Source organism: Cornus florida, unplaced genomic scaffold (assembly GCF_030987335.1).
Source record: "Cornus florida cultivar Cherokee Brave unplaced genomic scaffold, ASM3098733v1 CherokeeBrave_3.0.0_Hap2_Chr11, whole genome shotgun sequence".
Classification (NCBI taxonomy): domain Eukaryota; kingdom Viridiplantae; phylum Streptophyta; class Magnoliopsida; order Cornales; family Cornaceae; genus Cornus; species Cornus florida.
The window spans coordinates 90,485,472-90,508,190 of record NW_026775581.1 but is presented as its reverse complement, the minus strand read 5'-3'; the positions used below and the strand labels follow the sequence as shown (position 1 = coordinate 90,508,190).

General features: G+C 33.2%; 1 protein-coding gene across 2 annotated transcripts; it reads right to left on the bottom strand.

Moving 5' to 3' along the window:
• Positions 1-426: 426 nt before the first annotated feature.
• On the bottom strand, positions 427-15,214 carry LOC132282488 (thylakoid lumenal protein TL20.3, chloroplastic). Of its 2 annotated transcripts, none has more exons than XM_059784193.1 (7): positions 15,211-15,214; positions 9,140-9,302; positions 9,017-9,046; positions 8,335-8,441; positions 1,620-1,654; positions 1,248-1,376; positions 427-907 (listed from the first exon to the last, which is right to left on the bottom strand). In XM_059784193.1, the coding sequence occupies exons 2-7, from the start codon at positions 9,247-9,249 to the stop codon at positions 716-718; spliced, it is 603 nt and encodes a 200-aa protein (XP_059640176.1). In that variant the 5' UTR covers positions 9,250-9,302; positions 15,211-15,214; the 3' UTR covers positions 427-715. The 2 variants fall into 2 exon arrangements, with proteins under 2 accessions (XP_059640176.1, XP_059640175.1); XM_059784192.1 differs by lacking the exon at positions 15,211-15,214 and adding an exon at positions 9,423-9,689.
• Positions 15,215-22,719: the final 7,505 nt, after the last annotated feature.

The window sequence follows — 22,719 nt, the reverse complement described above, 5'->3', positions numbered from 1 at the left end:
ATCTAGGAATATAAGCAACAAAAACCTCAAAGCTCCTTATGCTACACAGTGACACAATGATGGGTGCCCTTCCTTTTCACACATTTAAAGTAAAGGTGTGTGTCTTCTGCTGTAGTAAGAATTGGATATCTATCCAAATGACCATCAACACAATAGTTAGGCACATCAGCTCCCAAAAGTCTCCCTCAATAATTGTATCTTTTGAACCTCATTCAATGACCCATTTAAGAGCTTGGATAGAAGGATTGGAGCTAGCTGGTAGTTCTCTATACACCTCATCATGAGTGCATTTTTTGGAGGGTATTTTGGCATTTTAACACTTGTCATGTAAACCTATCTCTATAATAGGATAGTTCCGCAGAGAAATATGAAGGGTTCTCCATGGCACCTTTGACACAGAGATTAGTTACAAATAAATACACAGTAGACATGAACAACACATACATAATGCACATAACTTCAAAAATTCAATCAATGAGAGTTTAATGATACACATGTCAGTCATCTTATGTTTCTAGTAGCCTCAATATATAGATTAAATTATCCTGTTAAAATTTAAGAAATGAAAATACTTGGACACAAAAATTGCACTATTTGTTGCATGTATTGAAAATTGAATTACTCTTTTAAACAGTCTCTATTCATTGTGCACTTTCTTGTATTCAGAATAGTTTTATTCACACACATGATATATAGGATGTTGTATTGGCTTTGTCTATTTTGCATCACAAAGCCCTGTTTTGTCATCACAGAAGCCATCCCGGTCAAGCAATTTTTGCGGTGGAGCACTTAGCAGAGGGGAAGATGGGGAACCATAGGCGTTACGGCGGCTGTTGCCACAACCCAGGCTTGTTCTGGTGCTCACCCCTGTTATAGGATTTGTGCCACTTGCATACTTGCATAGAGCCTATATCACCAACAACATATTTAATCAATATATTTATATCAGAATGATTAAAAGCAACTAAGACCATTTGTGAACTACTAAAATTATGCCAAAAATTTAATCAATATTAACTTCACAACCTCTACCAGAAAGCTCAATTCCTAGATTAACAAGTTCCTTCTAGCTGTTTTCACTTTTTGCTAAAAAAATTTAAAAATATATCAAACACTTTGGTAATCTCTTAAAAAATTTACAACACAAGTCAACAAAAATATATAATGAAGTAACTAAAAGAGGTTGAAGGAAAAAATAGTTCAGTAGATATGTGTGTGAGATAAAAGTAAGTTAAAATTGTAGGTACCAGTTTTTGGGGGAGGTCCAAAACAGCATCACTGAAGTCAGCACCTTCAATACGTGCACCGCCAAGATCACTGCGGGTGAGAACTGTCCTAACTAGGACTGCATTTGTGAGATTGGCTTCATTCAGAACCTACAACCATTCACACGTACTATGTATATCATTCAAATGCCTAGCACCCTTTTTATGATCATATGAATTATACTCACTTTGTTCTTTGTTACAATTACTTCATGGTTGTTTTAGTTGTGTGAACCAAATTTACATAAAATGGCTATATATATATATGTATGTATGTATGTATATATGTATGTATCTCCTACCAATTCAGGTTTAAAAAGGAGGGGAAAAAAAAAACTCCATAAGTAGCCTTACCATGCGATCCATCAATGTATCACTCAAATCCGCACCTGTAAATGACAACAACATTGGTAAATTATATATATATATATATATATATATATAGATGTTTTGAATGAATACTAAAAACTAGTTAATACAGTGAAAGGAAGAGTAATTTAGACATGAATCTCAATAGATCCGAATGAAAATAGTATATAGTTATGCTGTACACATAGTTGTTTAGATGCAATATAAAGTGTAAGTGTATATATATGTTAAAAGATCCAAGAGAGAGATCGTCTTCAACTAAGAAAAATGGACTTATAAGAGTTTAATAAGATAACTTGAACATGAGTCTTGATTGGAAAAAACTTTTTGAAGATATTAAGGTTAATTAGGCAGTAGGTGAAAGATAAATTATGGCAATGAGTGGTAAATGCCTCGTTATTAGGGCTTGAAACACATGTATGCTCTGAGATCTAATTCGATCTGAAATTGATTAAAAACTTAAAGATCACCACCATGAATTCAATTCAGATATGAATTTAGGTTATTTTTTAAATGGATCAAATTTTATCCAAGATCCCCATGAATACAAAGTCACGCATACTCCTGCTCTAGAACAAGACTAGATTCGTATTGCAAGTTTGCAACTAGTGGATTGAGATACCCACTCGGAGTTGGAGGATAAATTCTAATCCCAGTCAAATTTAAGCATATGTTTTTTTAAGGACAATACTTGGGTCTCTTCGGGAAGGATGAAATATGTCAAAAAAAAACTTATATTCATATATGTTAACATATTATTGAAACATAGTAGGAGATTAAAATATTACATGAAAATTTGACGTTAATCTATATGAATAAAGCTTTTCTAGTAGGTCTACTTTTGGTCAAAGTTAGATTTATGTTTTTCATTCCTTCCAAGTTCCCAACACCTTCAATTAATAGGACAACCGTTTGGTATCTTCTTTTTTTTTCCTCTCTCATCCCTAGAAAGTATGAAAAGAAAGAATAAATTTTTTTGAATACTGCAAATTTGGATTGGTGTAATTTTGTGTCATTTATGAGTTTCAGTTGGTTTATATTCTTATAAAGGTTGAATATGGAGATTTGCAAGGAGAGAGAGAAGAGAGTTACCCTAAAAAGAGGGATTCTAAAAAATTTTAAATTGGGAACGAAAAAAAAAAAGAAAAAAAAAGAAGAAGACTGAATACATGTGTAGTAGGTTTTGAAAGCGGGAGCGTTTTGAGAGTATCTGTATATTAGGTTTAAATAAAATTATTACATATATATTTTATATATTTTTATTTATTTAAATCTATATAAAAATATATACATTATTATTTATTCCATATATATGTAATATATAAGCTAACTTTTCTCACCAATAGATACGTGATTTATTTATAATATTCTCCAACTAGAAAGTTTTTTAGTGGTATATTTTCAAACTCGTATAATGAGTAGTGATCTCTTGCTCCCATAGAGTAAGAAAATTCTTCCGCATTTTCTATAGTGACCATTAGATTAAATCTAATGATCACATTCCAAACCCACCTATATGCTTTCTTTTTAATGCAAAACTACTATCATTATTTCTAGTTTTCAAATTTAATATTTGCCAAAACAATTAACTATAACAATAAAAGATAAGTACTTAAAAAAATAAAAATAATGATAGTATAATAATAGCATTATTAAAGAAAATGTTAAATCTGAAATTTCATATAATAATAGCATGTTTTGTTGTGAATCTCCTCATTACGTCAACAAATTTTTGTTATTATAATAGAACGAGAAAAAATATATTGTGCAATTTATTATGACAGATGAATAATTATATTGTGCTGACAACTAGTTAGAATTTGTGACAAAAAGCTAGAGAAAAATTGATTGAATTTCTAATTTTTAAATAGCATGCATTTAGGGAGGTATACAATAATTTAAATTGTACTCTATTAATTTTTTTTTATGAGTGAAGTGTAGTGCAAATCACAGATTACATTAGGTTGATCAAGTAGATTTTATTTTTAATTTTTTATTATTTTTTAGTCGATGTTTCATTGTTTTGTATGTTAATAGTGTAATTTTTAATTTTCTTTTACACTCAAACAGACCATGTCAACTTTAGTATCAAGTCGTGGATGCAATTTGCTAACACTTATAAAAAAAAAATTTAGAAAAAAAATTCCAATTAATGGTGAGACATGATTTCAAGAGAAGAAGAGATTTCTATTTTTATTTTTTTAGTACTTACCTTTTATTGTTATAATTAATTGTATTGGTAAATATTAAATTTGGAAACTAAAAATAGTGATAGTGGTTTTGTATTAAAAAGAAAGCTATAAGTGGGTTTAGAATGTGACCATTAGATTTAATCTAACAATCACTATATAAAGTGCGAAAGAATTTTCTTACTCTATAGAGTGGTGATCTCTTGTTCCCTATAGAGCAAGAAAATTCTTCTGTACTTTCTATAGTGACCGTAAGATTAAATCTAATGGTCACATTCTAAATCCACCTATATGCTTTCTTTTTAATACAAAACCACTATCACTATTTTTAGTTTCCAAATTTAATATTTACCAATACAATTAACTATAACAATAAAAAGTAAGTACTAAAAAAATAAAAATAATGATAGTATATTAATAGTAGTATTAAAGAAAATATTAAGAAAAATAACTAATTAACAAAGAAAATCTGAAATTTCATAAAATAATAGCATGTTTTGTTGTGAATCTCCTCATTACGTCAATAAATTTTTGTTATTATAGTAGAACTAGAAAAAAATATATTGTGCAATTTATTATGACAAATTTTTTTACAGGGTTTGTATTCAGTGTTTGTATAATAAATTGCACAATATATTTTTTCTAGTTCCACTATAGTAACAAAAATTTATTGACGTAATGAGGAGATTCACAACAAAACATACTATTATTCTATGAAATTTCAGATTTCCTTTGTTAATTAGTTATTTTTCTTAATATTTTCTTTAATACTGCTATTATTATAGTATCATTATTTTTATTTTTTTAGTACTTACCTTTTATTATTATAATTAATTGTATTGGCAAATATTAAATTTAGAAACTAGAAATAATGATAGTGGTTTTGTATTAAAAAGAAAGCATATGGTGCATTTGAAATGTGACCATTAATCTAATGGTTACTATAGAAAGTGCGAAAGAATTTTCTTGCTTTACAAGGAGCAAGAGATCACTACTCTACATATATATATATATATATATATATATATATATTATCAATGTTATACAATTGGGGCACATGTTAACTTTAAGTAATTGAAGTATATATGGAGTAATTGAATTCGCATTAAACATATGCCTAAATTGTATTGTGCCACATAAGCTGGGGAGGATGATATCCTCCTCCTAAAAGAGGAATCAAGTATTGTCTTTTTTATAAATTCAAGTTAAGCCTTGGGAAGGATGCGTTCTTATTTAGTACATGTCAATTAAGAAAAATTCAAAATTTCAGTGACACCAAATTTTAATTTAAGAAAATTACCAGCTTACCATATCAACCTATAAATAGAAAAAAAAATAGATTTATATATATATATATATATATAGAAAATACATTTACCTTATATTGAAACTACAAGTTTTTCTTTTTTTTAAAAAAAAAAAAATATACATATACCTTATATTGAAACTACAGGCGTTAAACTTGGGATAAGACTACTCAAATTTCTAAATTTAATAATGTTGATTCATATTGTAATTTGGAAAGGATTCAAAACTTTATACTACTCTTTAAGAATTATTTCGTTTATAAATTTAACTAAATATCAGTTACGGAGTACTATAAAATAAAATAAAAAAATTTAAAAAAAAATTCAAACATTAAAAGCAATTGTGTCAAAAATTAGATTACTAACTATCAATAACATCAAGCCACCAAAAAATTCATCATCCAATTCCAACATGTTTAGACTGCTCGGATTAGGACCCACCAATCGTCCCACGCCAAACTCCAACACCTTTGAACAAACCCAAACCAAAACTTGCTCAAGACCCACGAGTTAGACCAGCCACGTAGGGAAGGCACGTGTGAGTAACCTTAAATTTTTGCTTTTTTTGGAAGTTAGTAACCTTAAATTGCTCGACTGCAGCCACCCCCCCCCCCCCCCCCCCCCCCCCCCAAGCAAATCTCACCCTGCCTCATCCTCTTCCTGATCGACATTAAAAACTACTACTGGTGAGTTAACTCTTGCCATCGATCATACAGTGCTGATTCTGTTTGTATTTTTTTTCTTGGTTTTTATCTACTTAATTCCGTAATATTTCAAGAGGACCTCCATCTCTTTCATTCTTTACCCCATAGATATTAACATCTTTAAAATAATATGTATAGTGTACGTATTTATTCTGTTGGGCTGTTTCCCACATTAAAAAGCAATATACCAACTGATAATAGAAGCATAGAATGGCAGATTACCCTCTTTATTAGATGTATTTATGTGTATATATCAATCTATATATATATATATATATATATATATATATATGTTTATGTATAGTAAAACAAATTCTAAACCCAGTTTCAAACATGTATAATGATATATTTGGGAGTACCAAATCACGCCTTGGATTTGAAATTTTGGGAAATTCTGTTCAAAGTTTAAATTAAATTTTCTCCAATTCTAAATTCAGACTCTGATTTGTACTCCCCAATGCAACATAATAGTATAGTGATATGGCTTCATCTTGAATATATGGTACATCACACAATTCTTCTAAACCAATGTTGCTCTTGGGCACAGATTATGCCGCTCTCCACTCACACTCAGCTCTTGCTCTGTGTGACTTAGGTCATTAGCAAGCATTAGTTGTATGCTATTCTCTTTGTTTGTTGAAGTTTGGTTAGATATTCATGCTTCAGATTCTTCCGTTCATTATTATGCCTTCTTTTGAAGAGTACCATATTGGATTGATGGCGGTGTGGTTTCTTCTTCTTTTATTTATTTTTTAAATATGGTTAATGTTAATTTTGCGTTATTATTTATTTGTTATGGAAATTGAATTGGTGAAAGCTGGGAGTTCATTTTTGAGCCAGATTCCATCGTACCCAAGAATGGTTCCGGTATCCAGTTATGGTTCTCATGGAGAGAAACTGAAGAGGAAGGAATCAGAAAATAACAGGCATGCTGCTTTTTATGTTCCAAATAAGTATAAGCTACGAAGGGTGTCTGCAATCCGTGATTTTCCAAAAGGGTTTGAGAAATTTGGTACACAAATATCGGGATCCCAAAACAAAGATTTGGCTTTTGTTGGTATAGCTGAGAATTGTTTGGGCCACAATGTTGATGCTAGTGCCCTGGAGAATGAGTCTATAAAGCCTTTTGAGATTGATGTTGTGTCTAAGGGGAGTTTAGTTCATTCAGAAATTCATGAAATACCCTCTAATTTTAAATTAGAGCCAACGGTTGCCCCCGAGCCATTTGAGGACGGTGTAAGGAGTGATATTAAACAAGTAATAAAGTATTGTATGGGTGATTCGGATTATGATTCTGTGGAACCTTTTCAAATTGATGTTGTGTCTCCCACTCAGCAGGTTGATACACCAAGTAGTTCGAAAATTTCACCCAATATTTCGTCTAAAATGTATATTCCACGAAGAGAAGTTCCAGATATTAGATGCTACGCTTCGGGATGTGGAGGGAATGTAACACATCTTAGTAGGGAAGACTGTGAGAAGGCTTTAGCCTCATCTAAGAACAAAGGCTTGCATCTCGAGAAATTTGATGTAAAAAGTGAGCCACTTGAGGAAACTGTAAGGGATGATGTTAAAAAGGTAACAAAGGATAGTGCTGGTGATTCAGAGGATGACCGTATCAAACCTTATGAAAATGATGCTGGATGTCAGGCTCAGCAGGTGGACAGGCCCACTAATTTGAAAATCTTGCCTGACACTTTGTCAAAAATTTGTATTCCACGAAGAAGGGTTTCAGCTATTCGAGACTTCCCTCCAGGATGTGGAACAGAATTTTCAAATCTTAGCAAAGGAGATTGGGAGAAATCCCTAGCTTCTTCTAAGAACAACGGTGTAAATCACAAGAATCCTACTCTAGGAAACAAGCCATTTGAGGAGACAGGAAGGAAAGAAGCAAATTTGAAAGAGATTTTTCCTGGAAACAGTGTAGGTAAAGCTCAAACCGAGTGCAAAGATGATAATACTGAAGCAGTGAAGAAGGAAACTCAACCTACAAAATCTGCTAAAATTAAGTTGGAAAGAATTGATTCAAATGAAGATTGTGTTAATCCCATGCATGGGAGCAAATTGCATCACTCGGGGATTAAATCCCAAACAATTATCGGGAAAGCTGATGGTGATGATTGGGGTTCAGCAGGGAAGCTGAGGAAGGAGCTCTCAAACAACATAAAGGACAAGAAAATAAAATCATCAGGTGCATCTTCCAGTATGAATCAGGTGCAAGGATTGCAACAACCAGGGCACAGGGTTATTGTTCAGGCTCTGATGGCTGCACCAAGATGTCCATGGAGACAGGGCAAAAGAGCCTTTAAATGTAACCCGGCTAGTGGTGCAACAGGACGTAAATGAGGGAAGCATTAACTGGAGGACCAAGACAATTGTAATCAATAAACAGGAGAAATTAGAATAAAAAACTTACGGTGAAAGGAAGAAGACTTGTAGTCATACAGGTTAGACTACTTATTATGCCATTCCTCTTTTGTGAAAAACAATGAAATTTTACCTGTGAAATTTGCTTTGTATGCAACGGCTTTCTCAAGGTATGCACCATTGAATGTTGAACCACTAAAATCAGATTCCCTCATATCAGCAGATGTGAAATTGGCTCGTCTGTAGCAGTCATTTAGATTGATTATAAACACAAGATTTTACTAAAAATATGTTGTGTTACTTAATTATGGTATGTCTAGAGCCTAACCGACTCTAATTAGTATAAACTGATGTAGCATGTAGATAAACTAAATGGAAAATTCAGTTCATGATACATAGTTTTCCAAATGACTTCATAGACAACAAAAATAGCAGGAAAAGTAAAATTTGACTTGCAATTTTTGTGTTTTTTGGTTCCCTGCAGAATTAAAACTCAGATGAACCTAGTGGCTGGAAAGCATTGTAAGTTCTTTGGTTTTGCTATATATGGAGCCAAAGTATCAAAGTTGGTGTGTTTGGTAAAGCTTCTATTTTATTGGTATTGAAGACAATTTTTTATTTATGCGCATTTGAACCTAGTTTGTTGATTAAATCTTAAGTCCTTTATAAGTTTAGTGTCTAATGAAGGGAATGAAGGAAATTGAGCTTAAATTTAGATTTCAATTTATTTCTGTTTCCTTTGTTATCATTGCAACAAAGTTCAAGTGCTGGGGATTCATTATGCAAAGGCAATCAAATCAAGGATGAAGAATCACCTGAAATTCTCATTCATATGAACTGCTTTCCTGCATAACAATAAACACTGAATTCAACTTACTGTCACAGAACCTAAAGATATCTACAAAAGTACAATTATATATTTGTTAAGTTGGATGGACCTGAGATCTGCAGAACCGAATTGCGCAGCCGATCCAATTCCAAATTCGCCCCGCGTATCTGCTTCATACTTGTTGAGTTCAGCCAGAGCAGACATGTTGGAGCTAGACATAATCACTGCGGCCGCCAGCGCCGTTGAAACCACGGCTCTCCACTTCTTGGGCCCTGCATTTCCAGAGTGGTCTTACTTATTATTAGTTTTGGTTTTGTTACAATTCATTTAGTTTGCACCTCTTACTGTGAAAATTGACAAAAGCAGCTAAACTTGGAAGTGTGAACTCTTACTATTTTTCTGATATTCATCTTGTGTCTCTATCCTGCAAGCTAAAGTTTTGAAGGGAGGTTGCATAGGATTGAGAGCCCTATAAGAAGAAGATGATGGTGATGATGATGTGGATGAAGAAATGTTAATGGATTTAATGGGTAATAGGGAGATTGTAGCTAGTGCCATTGTAAGGGGGCTTTTTGTTCTGTCAATGGAAACAGAGCAAGGAAGAGGGAAAGAGTGGGGGTGGAAGTGAAAGGGAAAGGGGAAAGGAAAAGGATAGGGTTGGATTAAGTAGAACGTGCGGGGCAAAGGATTGGTTGATATGAGCACACTGGGTGCTTCTTTGTTCTTTGGTTTCTGGGGATGCCACTTGTTTGTTGGATACTCAAATGGGTTTCTGTTAAGTGGGCCTTTATATGAATTTCAATTAGGTATTAGCTTTATAACTGCTTTGTTCTAGATGCGCCACTATGGGCTTTAAAAACAAGCCTGTAGAATAAGAGTCATGCTTGCGTCCTGCGGAGGATGCATCCTCCCTGATGACGTGGCCTTATAATATTTTGACATCTGTCCACAACAACAATGATATTAATATGGGCAATGCCCTTTTTGCGGGTTAAACCTGTTTCTCCTTTTCACTATCTTCTCTCTCTCAATACCTAATCTCTGTCACCGCAACAGACCCATTTTCATCTGCACATCCATAAACTTAAAGAAATCATCAAGTCCAAAGAGATCGCATTACCTCCAGCCATGAAATCAGATTAATGCCTGCAAAACAAAGTAAGAAATCCTAATAACGTTCACGCCTATACAAGTCTTGATGCGTATACTTGATGGAGACAACACAGACTGTACTTGTTAGACATGCGACCTCTGTAGGATTCTGTAAAAAAATAAAATCGAGAAGCAAGTAATCCATCATACAAGCCCTCTTTTCTATTTTGATTCAAAATGACAATTATTATTAAACCACCGCAACTTTCCAAAAACTACGTAGTTATAACTTCCCAGTAACATTGTGTCAGTGTAAGTGGTTAGAATACTGTGAGAATATAGGCCACACCACGTTTAATGATTAAACGTGTCCAACATTCTCCCATTTGGCCAATATTAACACATTCATTACCCTTATGGGTTTGAGAACTAATATATATATAATTTCAGTGTATAAAATCATGGCGAAAATTACACTATACAAATGCTACCTTCCATGTATCATTATATCACTGTCTTTCTTTAGATAAATATCTTTATGTGATAGTACTTTATAAATAGTTATTTCAAAAACTATTCAAGGAAGTCAACTTTATTGTCCCAATGGACTATCGGTATGAATAAGCTCCCATAAACCCATTCTAAGGTCTTACTTTATTATCCAAAAGGATAATTTGTCATTTATAAACTTTATGTATACTTCCTTAAAAATGACACACAAAAAAAAAAAAAAAAAAAAAAAAAAAAAAAAAAAAAAAAAATTCATCAGAACATAAATACAATTACAAACTTTAAAGCGTCTTAGTAAATTAAACACAAGACATATTAATAAGTCCTATATGTCTTACATGTTCCTTATATAATTTGGGTGGCAAACCTTTTGTCATAGGATCTGCGACCATTGACCTTGTTCCTATGTAATCTACTAACACTTGATAATTCTGAATTTTTTCTTTAACAACAAGGAACTTTATGTCAATCCACCTATTTGAACTCCCACTTGCATTGTTGTTACAGAAACGAACCGCAGCGGAATTATCACAATAGATTCTTAATGGCCTAGAGATGGAATCCACAACTTTAAGATCTGTGATAAAATTCCATAACCATAAGGCATGTCCTGTAGCCTCATGACATGCTACGTACTCTGCCTACATAGTAGAGGAAGTGATTGATTTCTGTTTTAAGCTTTTCCACAAGATAGCTCCTCCTACAAAGAGGAATACATATCCTGATGTTGACTTTCTAGCGTCAATACATCCTCCAAAATCAAAATCAGAATATCCAACCACTTCCAAAAGATTTGATCTTTTGTATGTCAGCATGTAATCATTTGTCCCTTGTAGATATCGTATTATTTTCTTTACAGCTCTCCAATGATCCATTCCTGGATTACTTTGGTATCTGCCTAACATTCCTACTGCAAATGCAATGTCTGGTCTAGTTCATACTTGCACATACATTAGACATCCTATTGCAGATGCATAAGGAATGACTTCCATCTCTTCCCTTTCCAAATTATTTCTTGGGCACTGATTTAGACTGAATTTGTCACCCTTGACAACAGGAGCAACACTTGAAGCACAACCCAACATTCGAAACCTCTCTAAAACTTTATTGATATAGGCCTTTTAGGATAATCCAATCAATCATTGTGATCTATCCCTATAAATTTCTATGCCAATGACATAGGATGCTTCACCCATATCTTTCATATCAAAATTTCTAGAGAGAAACTCTTTAACTTCATGTAGCAACCCTAAGTCACTACTGGCAAACAAAATATCATCCACATATAAGATCAAAAGAATGAACTTGCTTCCACTAACCTTAAGGTATATACATTGATCAATGATATTCTCTTTAAACCCAAAAGAAGAGATAACATCATGAAATTAGTAATACCACTGACGTGAGACTTGTTTCAACCCATATATAGATTTCTTGAGTTTGCAAACCAATTTGTTTTCTTTATCTGAATAAAAACCTTCAGGTTGTTTCATGTATACCTCCTCATTCAAGTCCCCATTAAGAAATGTCATTTTCATATCCATTTGATGTAATTTTAAATCAAAATGAGCAACCAATGACATGATAATACGAAGGGAATCCTTTATAGAAACGGGAGAAAATGTATCATGGTAATCAATGCTTTCCTTTTGGGTATACCCTTTAGCTACAAGTCTGGCCTTATATCGTTCAATCTTGCCTTTTGGGTCTCTTTTAGTCTTATAAACCCATTTACAGCCAACTGCATTAGCCTCTTCTGGCAATTGAACCAAATCCCAGACTTGATTTTTAGCCATAGAGTCTAGTTCCTCTAACATGCCATCATGCCATAACCTTGAATTTTCTCCACTCATGGCTTGTGAAAACGTAATTAGGCCTTTATCAATTCCAATATCATGGTCAATTTCTTGTAAATATACAACATAATCAGAGGGGATTGCAGGTTTTCGTACTCTTGAGGATCTTCTTAACTCTATTTGTTCATTTAGAACAGGTTCATTGACAATATGATTCTCGTGGGTAAGAACTTCTTGATTTACCTGTTATTCCATAATAACATCTTGAGAAATGTCTTGAAGTACAGATAAAGGTTCTTTAGTCACAGGTTTAACAACCAAATCCTGTGTTTCCTCAAAAATTAAATTTCGAGATTGTTAACTCCCATTAATGTCAACATCCTCAAGAAACCTAGCATTTCTCGCCTCAACAATAATGGATTTATGCGAAGGACAATAAAACTTGAACCCCTTGGACTTTTCTGCATAGCCAATAAAAAACCCACTTATTGTCTTTAAGTCCAACTTTTTCTCTATAGGATTGTACACCCTGACCTCAACTGGATAACCCCATATGTGTAAGTGTCGTAAACCTGGTTTCCAACCATTCCATAACTCAAAGGGTGTTTTTGGAACCGATTTGGTTGGAACCCTGTTTAAGATATACACAACGATTTTTAAGGCCTCACTCCATAGAGATAAAGGGAGAGAATAATTACTAATCATACTTCTTACCATGTCCACTAGTGTTCAATTCCTTCTTTCTGCCACACCATTTTGTTCTGGTGTGCCTGGCATCGAATATTGCACTATAATGTCATTCTCCATAAGGAATTTTGCAAATGGACCTAGTTTTTGTCCTTGTTCTGTATATCTACCATAATATTCTCCTCCTCTATCCGATCGCACTATCTTGATTTATTTTTCCCTTTATTTCTCTACTTCCACCTTATATGATTTAAAAGTATCAAGTACTTCACTTTTATCATTTAGAAGGTAAAGATACATAAAACGTGTGCAATCGTCAATAAAGGTAACAAAATATTTTTAAGCATTGAAATATGAAATTTGAAAAGGTCCACATATATCAATGTGTATGATCTCTAAAATTTGAGAACTCCTTCTGGCACCCTTATTGGTTTTGTTAGTCTGCTTACCCTTTATGCAGTCCACACAAATACCAAAATCAGAAAAATCAAGAATATCAAGTACTTCATCATTTGCTAATCTTTTAATTCTTTGTAAGGAGATATGTCCTAATCTCCTGTGCCATAATGAAGAAGATTTCTCTGTTTTAGTCATACACTTGATGTCAATATTTTCATGCAAGGTTAAGTGGTTATAATCAATATCAGGGTTTAAATCTAATTTATATAAACCATCAACCAAAATACCATTACCAATAACAACAGAATCTTTTACAATACTTAAAGAAGTATTAAAGAAATTAAAATTAAAACCAAATTCAACAAGTTTCGAAATAGAAATCAAATTTTTAGAAAAAGTTGGAATATAAAAAGTTCTTTCAAGTTCTAATGTAGAGCTAGATGGTAAGGTGAGTCTGTAGGTTCCAACTGCCTCCACTTTTCGTCGGTCTCTTTAGGTTGATTGAACCCTGTATGGTATTAGCAATGTGAATTGTAGAACCAGAATCAATCCACCAAGCATCATTTAATGTATTAACTACATTTGATTCATAACGCACAAAGGAAAAGAGATTACCCTTTTTAAGCAACCAAGCTTTATACTTATGGCATTCCTTTTTCATGTGCCCTTTTTTTTTTTTTTGCAGAAAAAGCACTTAATGGTACCCTTATCGTCAACTTTGCTAGTTGATGCATTCCCCTTCTTCTTAAATTGCACACCCTTTCTGATATGTCCCTCGCCATGAGTCGCTAGGTGAGCACTTTCTAGCTTCTCCTGATTCAATTTCCCCTCTTCTTGAACACACATGGTAAGTAATTCATTAACTGACCATTTTTCCTTACGTGTGTTATAAGAAATCTTGAATGGCCCATATTCAGCAGACAAGGAGTTGAGTATAAATTGGATAAGGAATGTCTCTGAAAAAGTGAACTCCAATGAGTTCATTTGGGTAGCTATATCTCTCATTTCTATAATATGTTCACGGACCCCTTTATTACTCATATGCTTCATTGATGATAATTTGGTCATTAGGGTGCTAGCCAATGCTTTATCGGAACTTACAAACTGTTGTTCAATTGCTGCCATGTATTCTTTTGCCTTAGTATATTCAGGAATTGAACTCCTTATGTTTTTCCCAACATGACTTTTAATGAGACACATACTTAAGCGATTTGATCGCTCCCACCTCTCATAAGAAGCCTTTTTACTTAGCGTACTTGATTCCGTGGGGATGGGTGGTTCATCCACACGAAGTGCCAAATCAATGTCCATGCACCCCAATGTTAGAAGGATTTTCTCCTTCCAATCTGAATAATTATCACTAGTTAAAAATGGGATATGAGATGAACCAATATTGACAGAACCAAATAAAATTACTGCAAAAAGAAAACATGCCAAACATTACTCTACTATACAATAAACTTTATTGAAATTCTTAACCTACGTTAAAAAATTTCCTATCAAAACAATGTGTCATTATAACCTTCCTATGGGTAAAGGTTTTAATACAATAATGTTTTTAAAAATATAACCATAATGGAATAAAATATGCTTTAATGATATTAAACTGATAATGATACAGTTCTGTGGACATTTGTATTCATTATCAGTTTAATTCCAAAATTATTTTTATCCACATTCATTCATAAACAATGACTATTTTCCTGTAGGGCAAAATAAAACACTTTTTATGAATGAATTATAACATTTTAATGCATAAACTTTATGTGATATAAATATCATATATTATAACTAACTCTTTTTTTTTTTATATCACAAAACCAATAACCAAAGATGCTGTGGCTACTCTCTGGTTAAAAATACATATTAAAATAATAGTAATACTCATACTTTAATAAATTGCATGTATGAGAATATACTAGACTTGAATTTTTTTAATATGTAGTAATGGTATAACTCTGGAGTATTCTTCATTTGTATAGAAATTTTCAAAACTATACAACTCCAGAGTAATCTGCAAAAATAAAAATTCATTATAAAACAACTTTTGTGGTCTTATGATGAGATTCACCCTTTTTTAAAGCAGTCGTGAAACCGCTCAGGACTGAATCACTTTTACCATAAAAAAGAAAACGTTGTACCCACTGCATAAATTTACAATGAGATTCTCTCATATTTAAAACAGTCCTTAAACCGCTCGGGTCTGAACACTTTATTCATTGCAATCCGTATGGGTGTAGTATTCTACCACTTCATTCTGGCCAACGTAACCAAACGATAAAACAGTACCAGAAAAATATTACAGACAGAAACACACCCACCAAAAATAATACAGAACAAATAAAATACAAAGAAAATATTTCAGGCCAAAAAGACAACGGCGACATAGCCGCTAAACAAGTATTACAGGCCAGAAAAAAGAACGACAACATAGCCAAAAGGTATCGCTCTGATACCAAATGAAAGAAACCATCAAGTCCAAAGAGATCGCATTACCTCCAGCCATGAAATCAGATTGATTAATGCCTGCAAAACAAAGTGAGAAATCCTAATAACGTTCACGCCTATACAAGTCTTGATGCGTGTACTTGATGGAGACAACACAGACTGTACTTGTTAGACATGGGACCTTTGTAGGATTCTGTAAAAAAATAAAATCGAGAAGTAAGTAATCCATCATACAAGACCTCTTTTCTATTTTGATTCAAAATGGCAGTTATTATTAAACCACCGTAACTTCCCAAAAACCACGTAGTTATAACTTTCCAATAACGTTGTGTCAGTGTAAGTGTTTAGAATAATGTGAGAATATAGGCCACACCATGTTTAATGAATAAACGTGTCCAACATAAACATCTTTCAACCGGTCAGGTGAAGTAACCTTCAAGCTGTTCTTCTCCACCACAAATCTACCCACAATAAAACAAACCAAACACACACCAAAGCTCCAAGCTTAGTACCCATCATCTTTTTCTCTCAACTGACTGAAAGAAAATGACCCAGGTCAGACAATCAAAAATCAAATCCAACGTCTTTTTCTCTGAAACCCAGTAATTCTAAACTATAATGATTATATATATATATATATATATATATATATATATATATATATATATATATATAAAGATCAGATTTTTGCTCCGTATTTTTTCTGGGTTTTTAGCTGTATTTAAATAGGGGTAAAAGGAAAGAGTTTTGGGTGTTTGGAAGAAAATAATCTACGAGGAAAAGAAAAGATGGTTGAAGAATTATAAAAGAGTATAGATGCGTTTATTACCAAGCATAAACTTTGAACAGATTTGGGTCTTCTTCGATAGAGTTAGTTATGGATTGGGATTGAGATTGAGGCGGCGAGAAAGACAATGGCAGCGGGACAAGAGGAGGAGGAGGAGGAATAATATGATGGTAGTGAGGGGGAGTTGTGATGGTATTTTCTAGTGTTTTGAAGGATTTGGTTTCTGTAATTTAGGGCATTGAAATGGGGATGGTGTTGCTACCTCTGCCGTCACTCGTCAATGGTGGTGATGCTACCGCCCTTTGGTGGCGACCGATTGTGGAGAGGTCGATCTAGAAGCAGGAAACAAGAAGAGAGAGAGAGTTGTGACCACAGTGTTCTTGCTGTTCATATTTCAATCATTTCTTTAGGTTAGAAATTTCTTAATTTCCTAGAATCATCTAAATTTGATTACTCAATTCAAAAATCTTGCAATCTACAACCTTCTTCCATCTTTTTATAAACAAGTCCCGAACTTAGAGAAGATGGAAACAAGGAGAGAGATTAAGAGAGTGCTAGAGAGAGAGAGTTGAATGAGTTGCTGTTCATATTTCGACAAGGATGGGTTTGCGGCGCAGTTAGAGAGAAAAAGAAAGAAAGGGGTGACAAATGGGTATTACCCATATTTTTATTATTTTTTACTTCTGGACACTTGTTAGCATGGAGGGACACCACGTCATTGGGGAAGATGAAACTCATCCTCGCAGGATGCAAGTGCAAGTATTTCTCGTAGAATAATACTATAACAGTAAAAGAATGCCCAATGGGATTTATAGCTAGTTTTCAAAGGGAGAAGAAATGGCCCAAGTTTATTAAAATTTCATCTTCCTAGACCTCACTACTTATTTGATAGATATTCACAACCTTTGAGTGAGACTAATCACTTTTGAATAATGTCATCGTGAAGGCATACTCACTGAAACAACTCTTGCAAAATGGATAAAATTGCCGATGTTGGTCTTCATCATATTTACAACCGTATTGATTCTCATATGTGACACTCAAGAGAAATTGATTGTCCAATATTGCGGAAGATGCTTCAAGAAAATAGAAATGAATTGATAGATTTTTTTTTTTTTTTTTTTTTTCCTGTAATTTAATTTTTTTCAAGTATTACAAATCTTGATGGATACAATTGCATGTGCTTGTTAGGCTGTTAGCTATATATAAAAAAAAACACTAAACCTTAATTTGATGGATCAGTTGTGGGATATAGGGGCGCGCGCGCACACAGACACATATATTAGGGGATGGGTTGGTCCTTGGTTGCCCTTTTGATGATGACAATGTAAAACCCTAAAAGTGGATGAACCTGGAGCTAGCTTGTCTTAAGTGAGTCAGTCAAGTTACTGTCGTCCATCACAACCATGACTGGGCTAGTTGTGTTGATTTGTCTTATTCGGTGAAATAGCTAGTTATAAGGTGTAGGATTGATTTCTTAGAAGTAAGGGAATTGTGTGCTACCTCTTAACCCATCCTTTCTTTAGGTGGGGTGTCCATGTCGTTATGTGGTTCAAAAGAGCAACATATCTATATCTCTTTGTATGTCCGTTGCAACATAGGTCGAGGACACCATGTGGGGTTCTCTGAAGCCCAAAACACAGTCCGTATTTGAAGTCCACAGTAGAGGCAAAGCCACCGAACACTTCAGTGGCCAACAAGTATCAGACACCTCATCGCATTCAATGCCACCTTTATCGGTTTCTACCCAACACATGCAACACCTCCCACCTCCCCCCCCTCTCTCTCTCTCTCTCTCTCTCAAACACACACACACACACAGATGAAGAGATCCTCATATCTCACAGATGTACAGCAACAAGTAGCTCCTAGCAGGCTTTTACAGTGATAGCTTTCTCACTAGTTAATGTACATGCAAAGCATGAATGCATACATGACATGTACCTCAAATAATAGGTCATGACTCATGGGTAATAGAAGATAGATGACAAAAACTCTTTTCTTTCTATATGATTTATAAATATATATACATATATATATAGAGAGAGAGAGCAGTAAGGCTCTCTCCAAACAAGAGTATTTGAAAATGTATCTTACTTTCAATTCTTCAATGGAAAAACCATGTTTGGCTCACCTATGGTTACTATATCTCCAAAGAAAGTATCGGTTCAATATATGTACAAATGAGAGTCGTTAGATTTTTATATAACAAAAAGTGCAAAAAAACGTACGTTCTGAACTATGTCAGAATTTGTAAATAAATTTTCTGAAATATATTTTGTGAATACCTTCTAAATTATCACATTTTATTACAAAATGCTCTAATATTTTTCAGTAAATGACCATAATTTATTAAATTACACTTAATATATATTTTTTATTGAAATAAATTATTAAAACAATTCATACTAATTTGACGACATATTCTCTATTAAATTTGTATAAATTTACCTTTAATTTTTTAAATAAATTGTTTAAGTAAAAATCTTAAGTATAAACTTTTAAAACAATTAAATTAATTTCTTAAATTTTCATTAATATATTTTTATTTGAGTAATTTATTAATTTTTCAAATAGTAGGGGATCGGCTCGGTTTAGTTTTACAATTCTAAACTTTTTTAGAAAAATAAATAACACTGACCTTTCTTGATGTTTTGTTAAATTACACACAGGTAGAGTGTTTGAGATTTATTATTTTAGCATCTTTTGAAGTTTGACGCGTATGTTCAACAACATACCTTTTCTTAAGGGTAAATTACACGGACCTCCTTTGTGGTTTGTCATAATTATAGGGACCTCCCATGTGGTTTGAAAAATTACTCGAACCTTTCATAAAAATAAAACTAACCTACACGAACTTTCTTCTGTTAAAGTCAACGTCAATCAATGACGAAACCATTATTGGATTCCTTACTGCCCACCATTTAGACTTTATTCGTCGGCATTGTTCATTGCCGTTGTCGAAATTGTTATCCCTATTGCTGCTCTTAAAAGCAAGATCAAACCCAAAATCTCATGTTTGAAAGCTCTTAAAGACAACCCAACAATTAATATAGTCTCAATTATCTAAATTTAGTCATACCCAAATCTCACAAATCACACAACCCTGAAATCCTACAGATTTGCAACAAACAATCTAGATGTGGTTGTGGTCGACCAGATGGCTCTTGGTGGTTAGACGTGGTGGGGGTCAGCCGGAGGAAAAGGTAAGTGGGTGGGGTGAACGGTGAATCTATTCATTGTACATGGAAATATATATATGGGTAAATTGCACAAACACCCCCTGGGGTTTGGGTCAATACCACTCAGCGAATGGTCAATGCATTTGTTTACATCAACACCCTCTGAGGTTTAAAAAGTTCACAAACATACCCCTCCATACTACTATAGTATCAAAAAATAACCAGCATGCATATCCTTTGACTTCTCAACGACCACTTTTAAAATGACTCATTTAACTTTCACCACCGCCATCCCAACACATGCCCAAATTATACACATATATAATACAACATATATATATATACTATAATATACACACCCAAAATTTTCACAACACCACTACCACCATAACACCCGGACAACACATGCCCATGGTCGCTGCCACCACCATATTACAGTCCATCACCACAAAATAAATATATATACATATATCTTGTATATATATCATATATAAATATATGTACATATGTCTTGTGTGTGTGTGTGTGTGTGTGTATATATATATACATACAAATTTCAACACACCAGCAACCTCTATGTACACGTCTTATGTATACATACTAGCAACCTCCATGCACACATGTTATATATATATATATATACAAATTTCAACACACCAGCAACCTCCACCACCCACTACCATCGCCACCTCCACCACAGAATAAGACTTCATTACTAGACTAATACACTCAAAACTCACAATATATAGCAAATTTTTAATTAATTAGGCAATAAATTGAAAATCCATGTGATTAGGGAACATAATTTAGAGAAAGATATTATACATAAACACAAGCCTAGAACCAAAATGAAAAAATAAGAAAGAAAAAATTGACTCTTGAAATTTCTGGTTTTTTTTTTTTTTTTTTTCAGCTGAAATTTCTATTTGAATCATTAAAATTGAGTGAGAGATACAACTTCCTTATATATAAAGATATATATATATATATAGGACAATTGCAGAAAATACCCCTAAAGTATACTACATATATCACTTTTATCCTTATTTGAAAGAATGTGCAAAAAATATCCTTAATCTTTTCACATTGTGCAAAAATACCCCTCAATACATAAATTAGTACTTTAATACCAGTTTTGCCCTTTTACTCTTCCAAAAATGCCTAAGGGTTATATATGTTACTAATCTCATAGTATATGGGTGTTATGTGCACATTACCTTAATATATATATATATATATATATATATATATATATATATATATATATATTGTTTTTTTTTGAAACTTTGAGAATTCTTAGAACAAGGATTTAAATTTTTTTTAAATTTCAATTTACTGTTTTTGACTATATATATATATAAATAAATAAATCGTACTTAAACTGTTAAAAAAAAAAATCAATATCATTGTGCACTGATTTTCGTAGTTTGGAGTAGATTTATTATTTTTAGTTTGCACTTTGTCTTCATTTTTTATTTTCTATTTTTATGTAACGACCCGAACCTGAGGGTCCGAATCGCTAACCGGGTTTTTACCCGAACCCGATATCGTCTAAGGGCATTATGGTAAGTTTCAAGATCGATACATAATGTACATGTCATCCTAAGACTTATACAAAACAAATAAAATCACAAATATAAAAGATGATAAAATAGTCCACTAACCTATTCAAACCTATGGAGAAACGTCGTCCGCCACTTCCTTCCCGTGACCTGAAAAATGTTAAAATGATGGGGTGAGCATAAAGCTCAGTAAGAAGTGTCTAAGACACACCTCTTACGACCCCGTGAATCCATTCAATAAGTAGGATACGAGAGAACGGGATCATATCTCGGGGAAAACAAGCAAAGTAACGATACTAATCAACAAATACTTACGCAAGTCATCTAACCACCAAATATACAATGTATGCCAATGCAATGCCATACCATGCAATGTCGCTCTCCATTTTCGAAATAATACCGTTTCAATTTCCAAACTGTTAGTGCAATCCGACCGTACCTCCAAGGCGTCACAAAGGGAGGGTTGGCTAGCTTTCCCCGACCACATGGCACCTCCACGGCGTCGTCTGCGCCAAGGTAGCTCAACCACACTAAAATCTCTCTCTAACTCCCCTCTAGACCACACTAACACCACAGATCATTAAGTGCCTCCTACGCGTCTGGTTTTCACAAACACTTTCGAAAACGTTTCCCCAAGACAATTTCATTGGTTTTTTAAAAAATATTTTTCCCTTTTTTTCTTTCCCAATGGATGCATGAATGCTTCATACTTCACAATTTACCATAATTTTCACAGCATTAAACCTTAACAACATTTCATAATAAAGAAGAATTTTCTCATGAATTTATCGAATGCTTTAAGTGAACAAAATTTTTACAATTACACATATTAAATAAGGACATAATCACAAAAGCATGCTTTCCATATCCAATCAACAAATTATACACACATATATTATTTACACATAATACACATAGAGATACACATCATATATCTAGCATCATAGCAATTTTTCAAGAAAAATTTACAATAAATCCCATACATTCTGTCTACATCGATCACGATCACATTATTAAGGGGAAATCCTAACATTTTTTTTTTCTTCATAATTTCAACATCATTTTTCTTAACAATTAAAAATCATGAGGCATCTAAAATGTCAATATTAAGCATGTATCTTCACCACCAAATATATAATCATAATCATAGTTTCAATTAACACATATAATATATCCATCACCTTAATTAAATACAACCATAACAACATAGGCAAAATTGCTAAAAT